Source organism: Mustelus asterias, chromosome 18 (assembly GCF_964213995.1).
Source record: "Mustelus asterias chromosome 18, sMusAst1.hap1.1, whole genome shotgun sequence".
NCBI lineage: Eukaryota > Metazoa > Chordata > Chondrichthyes > Carcharhiniformes > Triakidae > Mustelus > Mustelus asterias.
In genome coordinates this window covers 2,570,797-2,583,859 of record NC_135818.1, presented here as the reverse complement: position 1 = coordinate 2,583,859, position 13,063 = coordinate 2,570,797, and the positions used below count along the sequence as shown (strand labels likewise).

The following is a 13,063-nucleotide window of genomic DNA, read 5'->3' as shown; positions in this document are numbered from 1 at the left end:
CTGTTTGTTTTCATGCTGTATGCAAGTTTTCTCTCAAAATTCATTTCTTTTGCTGCTGGTACCAAAAAGCTTCCCGTCCTCTGGTCTACCACCATCCCTTGCCACTTTGTATATCCTGCTTTTCAACTTATTATCTTTAACCTCCTTTGCTAACCATGGATTTTGTCTCTTTCTCGTGGAATCCCTCTTTTTGATTGGGATGAACTCCTGCTGAGCATTTTGGACCAGTTGTTTGAATATCTGCCACTGTTTATCTGCTGACCTGTATCTTAGCATGTTTACCCAGCTCACCTTAGACAACTACTCCCATATATCATTATAATAGCCCTTATTTAAGTTGAAGACACTGGTTATAGAACCATGGCATTCACACTCATAAATCCATTATATTGTGGTCACTACCCCCTAGGGAATCCTTAAACACAAGATCCATTATTAATCCTTCTTCAATACACAAAACCAAATCTAAAATAGCCCATTCCCAGGTAGGTTCCACAATGTACTGCTCTAAAAAGCAATCCTCTTGCCCATGAAGAGTGTATGCATCGTGCGAGCTGCCCGGGTACCTTGCACACATCTGCAGAATCTGGATACTGTGGTGACACACAATCTGAATGTCAGAGTGGAACCTATTCCTGTTTGCAAAGGCTGGCCAGCTGGCATCTTGATGGCCACATGGGTGTGATCAATGGCACTCGGCAATTGCTGCGAATCCTCTCACCCACTCGGCCAGGCTGACCCGCTCCATCCTGAAATTAATGAATCTTCTCACATGCCTCGACAGGGCATCAGTGACTAGCCTGACACAGCTGTGTGCAGCTGACGGAGAGACTCCACATCAATCTCCCTCAGCGCCATGGAACGATCCAGAGGCATAAAAGGTTAGTACCACCATGACCTCCAGAGCCTTGGGCATTGGGTGTGCTCCCACACAATTGGAGCCGTCTCAGGCCCAATCCTCGAGTGGCTGCTCATCACAGCTTCATCTGAATGCTGGAACCTTCTGCCACATCAAGGTGATTAGATCGCTGCCTGTACATCTTGGCAGCTGGGTAGTGGCATCTTCTGCTGGGGCAGTCTCCTTGCCCTCTCTGGTGGCCCTGATCATCCTGTGCTTGCACTTCTGCCCAAAGGGGCTCTCGTCTGATAATCAGGGCTCCTCAACCTTTGTTCCCTGTCCTCCTCAGAGAGGTGGTGCTCCCTGCCGAGTAGACAATAACAATCAGCAGGTTTGCTCATGGGCATCACCCGTGCACAGAAGGTGACGGAGGGACACAAACCTCCAGGAGCAGAAATGTGGTTTAAGCTCAACACACCAATGTTCCCAACACACAAAACACCATCAACACTCCAGAACACCACCTCACTGTGATTTATATAAATGATCTGGAAGAAGGAGTAACTGGGGTGATCAGTAAGTTTGCGGACGACACAAAACTGGCAGGACTTGCAGATAGTGAGGAACATTGTCAGAGGCTACAGAAGGATATAGATAGGCTGGAAATTTGGGCAAGGAAATGGCAGATGGAGTTCAATCCTGATAAATGCGAAGTGATGCATTTTGGTGGGAATAATGTAAGGAGGAGCTACACGATAAATGGAAGAACCATAAAGGGTGTAGAGACGCAGAGGGACCTGGGTGTGCAAGTCCACAGATCTTTGAAGGTGACGTCACAGGTGGAGAAGGTGGTGAAGAAGGCATATGGCATGCTTGCCTTTATAGGACGGGGCATAGAGTATAAAAGTTGGGGTCTGATGTTGCAGATGTATAGAACGTTGGTTCGGCCGCATTTGGAATACTGCGTCCAGTTCTGGTCGCCACACTACCAGAAGGACGTGGAGGCTTTGGAGAGAGTACAGAGGAGGTTTACCAGGATGTTGCCTGGTATGGAGGGGCTTGGTTATGAGGAGAGATTGGGGAAACTGGGGTTGTTCTCCTTGGAAAGACGGAGGATGAGGGGAGACTTAATAGAGGTGTATAAAATTATGAAAGGCATAGATAGGGTGAACGGTGGGAAGCTTTTCCCCGGGTCGGTGGTGACGTTCACGAGGGGTCATAGGTTCAAGGTGAAGGGGGGGAGGTTTAACACAGATATCAGAAGGACATATTTCACACAGAGGGTCGTGGGGGCCTGGAATGTGTTGCCGGGCAAGGTGGTGGAGGCGGACACACTGGGAACGTTTAAGACTTATCTAGACAGCTATATGAACGGAGTGGGAATGGAGGGATACAAAAGAGTGGTCTAGTTTGGACCAGGGAGCGGCGCGGGCTAATTGTTCCTTGTTTCTCGTGGAAGTGGAAATGACTAGGGTTGGGAAGCATTTTCCGATCAGGGCCATTGTGATCTCCTGGACTCGTTTCGATCGCCTCAGGGGGTCGGAGAGGAATTTCCCAGATTTTTTTTTTCCCCATATTGGCCCTGGGGTTTTTCACTCTGGGTTTTCGCCTCTCCCTGGAGATCACATGGTCTGGAATGGGGTGGTGGGGGTGAGTTAATAGGTTGTAATGAACAAAGCATCGTAGCTGTGGGGGACAGCTCGGTGGATAGGATATTGGTATGTAGATAGGCTGGAAAATTGGGCGGGGATCCTGGATTCAGGATTCAATCCTGGACCGGGGAGCGGCGCGGGCTTGGAGGGCCGAAGGGCCTGTTCCTGTGCTGTATTGTTCTTTGTTCTTTGTTCTCACTTCACTCTTACAAACAACCAATTCTTCAGCCAGTGTTTGCAGCAGGGCCCTTTTATTTCACACAAGTATGCAAAAATAACACATTTGGTTGGTCCATCTGCCCACGTTGCTCGTGCGATGAGCTTAAAATTGTATGGGCAACATTAAATTTGGGTCAATTGGTGTTTTAATCCCCGAATTACATCCGTTATCGGCGGGCGCATTGTTGATCCCCACCAAAGTATCGCACAAACGTGTAATGATGCGCGCCTGAATTCACCAGGTCGGGCACACACCCGTCAGGCCACTAAAATTCCAGTAGCATTATCAAGTAACCAGATGTCAATGATGAAAACAAAAGTCAAATTGAATTACCTGACAGACAGATGTAGGTTAAATATTCCCCCTGACCTCCTGTTGCTAGGAATGGAATCTTTTTTTTGGTTCTTCGCTTGACCTGGACTGCTGCGAGCATTCTTTCATCATATGGAGCAAAAATCTCCTTGCTGATAGCAGATTTGGCACTCATCTTGGATTGGGAGAAGAGAAGGCAGCTTACTTAATGCACCTAAAGGAAAAAGGAAGTAATTCAGTATTGTACATTTAATCAGATGCAAATAATTCACACAACAGCCACAGAAAGTTTACTTAAAGATAACAAACCCAAAATGGATAGGATATCACCTCATGTTCTAGATTTTTTTTTAACAATACAAAAAATATTTACCATATTCTCATCACTGTCACCAGCCAGTTGATAAAACTTACTTGCAAATATAGCTTAGGGAAATGCAGACAGAACAAAAACTCTGGGAAAAATTAAGTTTGAGCCACAAGATGTTAAAATAGATTCCAATTTAGTAGTAACAGCTTGTGGTCTGACCACAGAACAACTGATGGATGCACTGTGTGACAGAGCTGCACTAAGAGAACATAACCCCATCCAAACAGGTGCACCAAAAGCAAACCAGATCACAACTCATCAAAAACTGTGCACCGGTTCAAAGCCAAGGCAAGTTTGCATAGGCAATGCTTGGAGACCCAGTAAAGGTTTCCCAGTCCCAATGCCACACCTTCAAGGGAGTTGTTAGGAAATTGGAGTGAAATGAAAAGTAAAGATTTCACTAAAAAAAAGAAACTGATCGGGCTTTTTAATTTCACTGAGGAATTGAGATGCTGATCAGACTAGTAGTAGGGTAAAGCCAATACTTTGATAAGCAAAATAGTATCTGGCAGTCTAGTGAACGAGATCAAGCCATGCTTGGTTTGCAAACAGTTTTCTCTCTCCAAGAGTCAAGATGTTGTGCCAAAAGCAGAAGTTGTCGTCTGTGTTAGACCCCAGAAATTCTTCTAAGCTAGAAGTGTTCCCAAATGAAAACTACAGGTCCTGTGTGATTATTATTTGCTGCATTTGGCTCAGTGTTCAAACCCATGGATGTTGTTTTTGAAGAAGGTGTATTCTCCGAACATCAGTAAGCAGGTTCTTGCTAAGCAAGTGCAGCTTGATCAGGCTGTCAATGGCCTCTTCCATCACTTTACTAATGATCAAGAGTGGACTCACGGGCGGTCATTGGCTGGGTTGGATTTGTCCTGCTTGTGTGTACAGGACATACCGGGGCAATTTTCCACATTGACGGGTACATGCTAGTGCTGCGGCCGCACTGGAACAACTCGGCTAGGAGTGTAGTAAGTTTTGGAGCATAAGTTTTCAGTACTTCAGTACTATATGCCAGGGCCCAAAGCCATTGCACTATCCAGTGCCTTTGATATCATCACTCAGCACTTCTGGCTGAAGATTGTTGTGAATGCTTCAGCCTTGTCTGTTGTGAATGATTTAGCCTTGTCTTTTGCACTATATGAGTTGGGCTCTTCTATCATGGAGGATAGGGATATTTGTGGAGCCTCCTCCTCCAGTGAGTTGTTTAACTGTCCACCACCACTCACGACTGAATCTGGCAGGACTGTAGAACTTAGATCTGATCCATTGCTTATGGAACGACTTGCTGCTTGGCACACTAGTCCTGTGATGTAGCTTCACTAGGTTGCCACCTCATTTCAGGTATGTCTGGTGTTGCCCCTGGCATGCCCTCCTGCACTCTTCATTGAACCTAGCTTGGGCTGACAAGTGGCAGGTAACATCTGCACCACACAAGTGCCAGGCAATAACCATCTCCAAAGAGAGAGAATCGAACCATTGCTCCTGGACATTCAATAGCATTGCCATCTCTGAATCCCCACTATCAACATCCTGTGGGTCACTATTGACCAGAAGCTGAACAGACCTAGTACTTAACTGGTTGGAAAGAAAGAAATGTAATTTTACTAGCATCTTTTACAATCTCAGTATGTCCCAAAGTGCTTTAAAGCTAGCTCATTATTTTTGAAGTGTAGTCACCATGGTAATGTTCAAAATGCAGCAGCTAAGTTTATTTACAGCCACATGACTACAAATACATTTTCTGGTCATTAAGTGATATTGATTGAGAGATAAAATTGTCAAGAACGTCAGGGATAACTCTTCTCCGTAATAGTGCAACTGAATCTTTTATATCCACTGAACAAAGCACACAGTTCCTTGGTTTAGCATCCCATCCAAAAGATGGCAGGCACCTCTGACAGTACAACATGCCCTTGGTACGATACTGAAGTATCAGGCTCGGTTTTTGTGCTCGAGTCTCTGAAATGAGGCTCGAACGTGTCGATGTATCAGCAAGTATATACGGTGACAATTATATTGTTACAGTAATTGTCTTATTATAAACAGGTAATGGTTATTGGCTCAACTGCCAAGAGTATAAATGGGTACCGCTGGAATAGTTGCAGTGGGGATTTTATAAGGAGTTTGTAACTCTGCCAAATAGAAGCACAATAAACTTGAAGGTAAATGACAAGCTACTATATTATTTCTCCATCATATACCAACAGTCAATAATAACAGAACCTACAAACTTCTGACTGAATGAGGACACAGTTATCCACTGAGATACGGCTGACGCACACATGCACTCTGGGCCATCCAGAGTTTGCCTCGTTTACCTTATTGCTGCTTCTGGGACTTCGCTATGGGAAAATTGACTGACAGATCTTTGAAATTGCAGTAGTGAAGATACTGTTTAAAAAGTATGCAATTGGCTCTAAAATGTTAGAACATGGCTGGAGGTCATGAAAGGCAATATATTAACAAAATTTCTTAGTCTTTCACTACTTTAGACACAAACATTACATCGTACCATTCAAATAAACTTTTTTTCTTTTACTGTGGCAAACTATATATCCGCATACTTGGTACTTAAAAATACATGTTCACAAGGTGCCTGATTATAGTTTCCGCACCATTGGTAATTGTGAAATCCACGTGGTCAACACATGGGAGCTCAGCATGATAATTATAAAGCTGAAAAACAATTATAGTTACTTCAAATCAAGATGTTAACTGCTAAAATAAACTGCCACAATAATGCCTCATCACAGAGGCTATATTTTTCCTGAATATTTTTCTTAATAAATTGTGCAGTTTTGACCACAAATAATCCACTTACAGGTCAAGTATCCTTTCACAAAACTCTCAGGGCCAACTGGGTTTTTGATTTCAGATACTGCATAAAGGCCTACTTACATTGCAATGATCAAAACCTAGCTAAAATAAAATGGCTAGAAAAGTAAGATCGAATACTGAATAACTACAGAATGCAGTCAACAAGGTTTGCGTCAGCTTGGGTCACAGATTTCCTGTGCTAAAGATCAATGTGGTTTTTAAAAAATGCAGTTTGTGGGTGTGTTCAGTTTTTGAATTTGCAAATAAAGGATACTCAAACATTAATATTCAATGTAATAACAAGCCATGGATGGAGGTACAACATAAAACACGCAATTAACACCCCACTAATCAGAAATGCCCCTCTATGGTATTGGAAGGACAGCTTTGCGTACAGTTATGATGCCCATCATTAACAGGGAAATTGAAGCTATTATAGGCAGTGGCATTATACTGGTCTAGTAAGCCAGAGACCCAAGGCAAGATCTGGGACCCGGGTTCAAATCTCAGCATGGCAGATGGTGAAATTTGAATTCAATAAAATCTGGAATCAAAAGTCTACTGATGACCATGAAACCATTGTTGATTGTTATAAAAACCCGCCTGGTTCACTAATATCCTTTAGGGAAGGAAATCTGCCGTTCTTACCTGGTCTGGCCTACATTTGGCTCCAGAGTTACAGCAATGTGGTTGACTCTCAAATGCCTTCTCAAATGGAGGGGAGTTAGAGATGGGCAACAATTGCTGGTCCAACCAGCAAAGTTCACACAAATTAATTTAAAAACATGAAAATGCTACTTAAGGCAAAGTACTGCAAAGTTTCCGATGTCCTTTGAACTCCATTCCAGCAAGTTTAAACAAGAAATAAAATTGTAACCAAAACCCAGTTAAGCCGTCCCTATAACATCGTTGCAAATTCTGAAGCAGGGCCAAACTTCTGAAACAGCGAAAAACTCCATAACTCAGTGAAGTTCTTTGAATCAAGTGTTCTGCTCTCACTAACAATATTCAAGTGTAACAAAATGTTCTTGTACTGATACTTTGATATTATATGCTCAAGGGATTCATTTTACAGAATATAAGGTTACAGATATTAAAGCACTTTCAGTTTGTGGCTTTGACTCGAAAATTAATACCAAATGCTGTCTTAGCTCTCTTTGTTCCCCTGCCTCCAAGCCAGTTCTGGTGAACAATCCCAAGTGTGTTCAACAATGCCATATTTCAAAGAGCCATCGAAGGAAACAAGGCTAAAGATTTTAATTCCATTAGCTATTAGGTGAGCACAACTGTGTTAAGGACAACGGAGAGAGCAGTAAGAGATCATCCATTTTTGCCAAGATCACCGGCAGCACTTCGATTTCTCAGTTCTTTGAAAAACAATACTTCAAATCGGTATTGTCAGTTTTCAAAAGTTAATTTTACACTTGAAAGAGTGCAATAATATGTGATTATACAATACTCTAAACTGATGCCATGGTCTAACATAAGGGACCAAGATCTTTGAATTAATAGCAGAAGGGACTAATTTTCTTGGTTTCTACATTAATCGGTTTCCATTGTCTTAACAGTTTCCATCATTACAGATAGTACCCAGGCGCTGTTAAAAAGAAAGTATCATGTTGATTTTGATTTGATTTATAATTGTCACATGTATTAGTATACAGTAAAAAGTATTGTTTCTTGCTTGCTATACAGACAAAGCATACTGTTCATAGACAAGGAAAGAAGGGTGCAGAATGTAGTGTTACAGACTTAGCTAAGGTGTAGAGAAACATCAACTTAATGAGGTAGGCCCAGCAGGGAAGAAGCTGTTCTTGAGTCGGTTGGTACATGACCTCAGACTTTTGTATCTTTTTCCCCGATGGAAGAGAGAATGTCCAGGGTGCGTGGGATCCTTGATTATGCTGGCTGCTTTTGCGAGGCAGCAGGAAGGGTCGACAAAATCAATGGGTGGGAGACTGGATTGCGTGATGGATTGGGCTTCGTTCATGACCCTTTGTAGTTTCTTGCAGTCTTGGACAGCAGGAGCCATACCAAGCATGAGTTCCCGACTCAACATCGAAAGGGAAAGCTGACAAGTGATTCATCATTCCTAGATGCACAATAAACAGGCAACAAGAACGGATTTACCAACACCAAGGCAGTATTACACACTGCTATTCTACATGACACTTCTGGGAGAGATGGCATGGAGCCAAGAGACAACATAAACTAAAGACCTTACAGGTGCCAGATGAAAGGAATTTGTTTTTTCATGAGGGCTAGAAGTGCAACTGAGTGATCAGGAGTTGAGAGGGGAGGAGATCAAGAAAATAGAAATAGGTCACATGGAACAGAATATTTTGAGCTGGAGCTTGGGAAGCAGACAGGAAGAAAGAGAGAGCTTAAAAAATTGCAGAGGGTAAAGTGGGAGTTAGGGATGGGGATGTTCAGGATATATGTGGAAGCCAGAAAGCATATGAAGAATCAGAGAAGGAAACAAGTTTGCACTGGACAAAAGCGAAATAATTACCATAGGGCTCTGAACGACTGTAATGGCCTTGACTTTAACTCAAAGTGAATAAATTTAAAAGAAATAATCAGCAGGTTGCTATGGAGTGACAGTCAGAGTCATTATGTCACAGAAGGAGGCCAATCACCCCACTGAGTCCATGCTGTCTCTCTGTAGAACAGTCCAGCCAGTCCTATTCACCCGCTCTATCCTCACAGCCCTGCTACCCTCAAGTGCCTATCTAATTTCCTTTTGAAATCACTGGCTCTGCTTCCAGCACCCTTTTAGGATCATTAACACTTGCTGTGTAAACATGTTCTTCCTCACTTCACCACTCTATGTCTAGTTCAAACCCTAAAACCTGTGTCACCTGCTAACGGCACCATTAACCAATGGGAACAGCTTTTCTTTGTCTACCTTATCGAAACCGGTCATAATCTCGTACACTTCTATCAATCTTCTCTCAATCTCCTTCAATCCAAGGAGAACAATCACAGCTTCTCCCAACCTTATCCTTATAGTTAAAATCCCTCATACCTGGAACCTCATCCTTCATCCTCTGCACCCTTTCAAGGACTGTCACATCCTCCCTAAAGCGTGGTGACCACTCGCTCAATACATCCTGCCATATTCAAAGATGTATGCACATGAACCCCCATGGCCTGCTGTCCCTGCACTGTCTTTAGAACCATGAAGTCTATATTGCCTCTTCCTATCCCTTCAACCAAAATGCATCACCTCAGGCTTATCAAATTTCATCTGCCACTTGTCTGCCCATTCTGCTAACCTATTTAAGTACAGTTGCAGCCCATTGGTATCATCCTAATTATTCAACACCCCTCCAGTTTTGGATCAGCAAATTTAAGGTGAAGCCTGAGATTGTTTTGCAACATGGTTCGACCATACTCTACTGCTAAACCAAAGCTACAACGTAAACACTCACTTGGAGAAAGAAGAGTTCTGAGCTAATCTTTCAGTATAGAACTAAAGCATCAATCGCTCAGTGGGTGACATCAATAGCTCAATGCCACGATTTTGTCCTTCATAAATACGCCCTGCCAAAACTGATCTCAGTTTTCATTATTTTGAAGTTGCATTTCACCAGGTACATCTTTCTCTGAAGTATATGTCTGTTGGTGCAGAAGATGAGACATCAGCTTAGTCATACCAGCTTGGAGGACATGGTGCAAAGGGCAACACTTGTTCAAAAAGCAATTTTGATTGAGAAAATCAAAACTACATCCGCAGAACTCAACTGGAGCAGCATTACAAACATGTTCCACAATGTGAGCTGCAACACTGCAGAAGAATCTCTCACTACCAACGGAAAGGGGTGCAGCAATCTACATATAATTACCTGCAGCCCTGAAACTTAAGTTCAGCTTTAAATAGCTGGAAGGCAGCAAAATTATGCATATCCCAAAGATCCTGCCACCCAAATTAACAATCCCATATTGACGTGACCTTACCCTCCGCCAGAAAAACAATCTGTCACTCTGATTTTCTCTCTTCAACAGAGTTAAAGATCAAAACACCTGCGTCTGAAACCGGAAAACAGTCTCAAACACAAATGTGGTTCGTCATTGTCTTGTGGTGGAGAGGTGCCAAAAGAGAATATTTTTGATCATTTAATAATTAAACATGAAGGTGGGAGAGAGACGCAGTTTCATTCTGATGAAAGCACTTCACTTTTACTGCAATTTCATTATCAGGGTGCAGGCCGGAGATGAGGAACCTATATATAATCCTACCTTGATGAAAAACTGCACTGCTGCTGTCCAAAATGTCAGGCCACATTACATCTCAGACATTAACCAGAAGAAATCTCAGAATGCTGTACTTGATTCTAAAATGGTTAGATCACCACCAGAAATAAACAGTCAACGCAAGTACAAATTACACATCATATCTGCAAAATAACACTTTGGCAGATGCTATTGTTATGCAAATGAAAATGGAAGAGGAGATGTGACAGCGCTAAACAAGACAGTAACTCTGCAAGAGATTAAAGCCCAATTTATTAATATGTGGGATCGTTTACCTTTTTAGGTTGGGATCCCTCAGGAAAACCTAAAATAAAGTTTAAAAGTTGCAAGTGTTACAAGCAGGTGAGGAGGGGGAAAATGGCTCCTCATGTTGCCCACTCAATTGACCACAACAGGTTTTCTAGAAGGATATACTCAGCAATTCAGTGAGTACTTAATGATTTGCGTGCTATGATAATGAAAGAATCAATAGGACACGGCTTCTTGAGTTTAATAAAGGGTTCACTTTATTATACTTATGCTGACCTAATTATGCATCTTTCCACGTCCCGAAATCCTCTCTACCCCACCTTCTTCCACCCCCATATGTGCTTAAAATATACAAAGGGTTACCATGTCATGTGGCCACAATTCTCCAACAGCAAGAGGATTCAATAAAATATATAGTCCATGTATATCAAAGGTGATTTAATTCGTTCCTGTCTGGAAGTTAACCTAGCCAGGGTCCCACTATCCAAGCGGTTAATCTTAATAGCCCATCTCCAACAGTTATATACTTCAGATGATTGCCATAGATGCCTTGCTAATAAGACAGGAGAGGTGAGCCCTTCACACTCTCCCTGAACTCATTGTCATTGATAGGTTTAGCAACTGGCCCCAATGAATTGCGATGTGAAACATATAGTAATGCAAATTAGGGTAAGCCATCTTGGGCTCAGAGTTCAAATCACTCCAGTCTGTATTTTTAAAATGTCTATTTTTAAAAGTTCGATTCTGATTTCCAGCAATGGATTAAAAATCATTCTTTGACATAAAGCACATCTTAATGACACAAGAGAAGAAGGATAATGCATTACAAAAACTTCAATTTTAAAAGGAATATTTTGATATATAGGCTGCTGCAAGGTTTCAATACTAACTCTTCGAAACTTCACACCCTACCAACAAACTATTTGAAATTGCAACAGCACTATATATGAAAACTCTTTGTTTAAAGAATTATTTTTGTGTAATCATCTCAAATTTGAGAGTTTAAGGATTAAAATACAAGGTATTCACTTACACATAAAGGCATCGAGAACTTTTGAGAAGCGCCTGCAATTAGTAAGTTGGGAAATTTCATAAAATCTACAGCACAATGACAGAATACCTAAAAGGGAAAAGCTTCGTAAAATTACTTGAATTTGGGAATGGATTCTAGTCGCTTCTTTGGGGGTTAATAGTTCATGCATTTTTCTAACATATGTCACCCTCACGATGCTGATGCTGTAATTGGCCCAGAGATGAGCTTCCAATCACCTACCTGCTCCACTGCTGAAACTGCCTACTTCCAACTCCATAGCATTATTCAACTTTGCCTGTACTTCAGCTTATTTACTGCTGAAACCCTGATCCATGTCTTTTGGTTACCTCTAGACTGACGCTTCTAATACTCTTCTGACCAGCCTCGCATTTTCCGATTTACATTAACATGAGTTCATCCTAACTCACACCATCCTACTGTAATCATCCATGTGCTCACTGACTTACATGGGTTCCTGGTCTAACAACACTTCAATTTTAAAATACTCACCCTTACTTTCAAATTCCTCCATGGCCTCATCTTTTCTCATCTCTAACTTCGTCCAGCCCTACAACCCTCCAAGATCATAGAATCCCTATATAGAATGAGGCCATTCGGCCCATCCAGTCTGCACCGACTCTTACCCAGTCTTACCCCACAATCCTGCTAAAACCCTTAAACCTATGTATCTTGGGACACTATAATTGCTACATTCCTTGAATTTTGTCCTATTACGCAACAATATTAATTGCTCTCTCGCTGGAGGTTGTTACTACAACTGCCTTGGCTATAAGCTATGGAATTCACTTCCAAAACATCTGTACCTTTCTTTTTTCCTTCAAGGCATTCCTTCAAATGTACCTCTTTGGCTCAGCTTTCGACCATCTGTCCAAATATCTCCTTGTGGTTTGGTTTCAATTTTTTCTATGAAAGCAGAACTCTTGCGTTTTACTAAATTGAAAAGATGCTATATAAATGCAAGGTGTTTTTATTACAGGAAAAGGACACACAATACAAAGCAGAGTCAAAAGATAGCGCCACGGCCAAATCACCAGAGCTGGGAGCTGAAAGTGCCAAAATCATCGACTGAAAATGAAGCAAAAAAAAGGGAAAACAAAAATAGAATTTATGCTGCTCAGTAAAGGGCTGTGAACTGTCCAATTTACTTACTGCCAGATACCCTTTTTAGCATGACAACCATTTGTGTTTAAATCCTGAACACCAGCAAGTTTTATAAACTGAAAAAAAAGCAATTATAACGACAGTAGATAGCTCAACATTCCATTTCAAGATACATTTCCAGCACCTGCAGTATATTGCT

The 13,063-nt window shown here is 41.9% G+C and overlaps 1 protein-coding gene across 4 annotated transcripts in view; it reads right to left on the bottom strand.

Annotated features, from left to right (window-relative positions):
• stxbp6 (syntaxin binding protein 6 (amisyn)) overlaps positions 1 to 13,063 on the bottom strand; it is a 203,870-nt gene that overhangs the window by 175,188 nt on the left and 15,619 nt on the right. For all 4 annotated transcript variants that reach the window (XR_013499973.1, XR_013499974.1, XM_078233275.1 and 1 more), the window contains exon 2: positions 3,044 to 3,236. Coding sequence is in view for 2 of the 4 variants with exons in the window: in XM_078233275.1 (XP_078089401.1) it covers positions 3,044 to 3,197 (154 nt within the window). In the remaining 2 variants the exon portion in view is untranslated. The remainder of the gene's footprint in view (positions 1 to 3,043; positions 3,237 to 13,063) is intronic.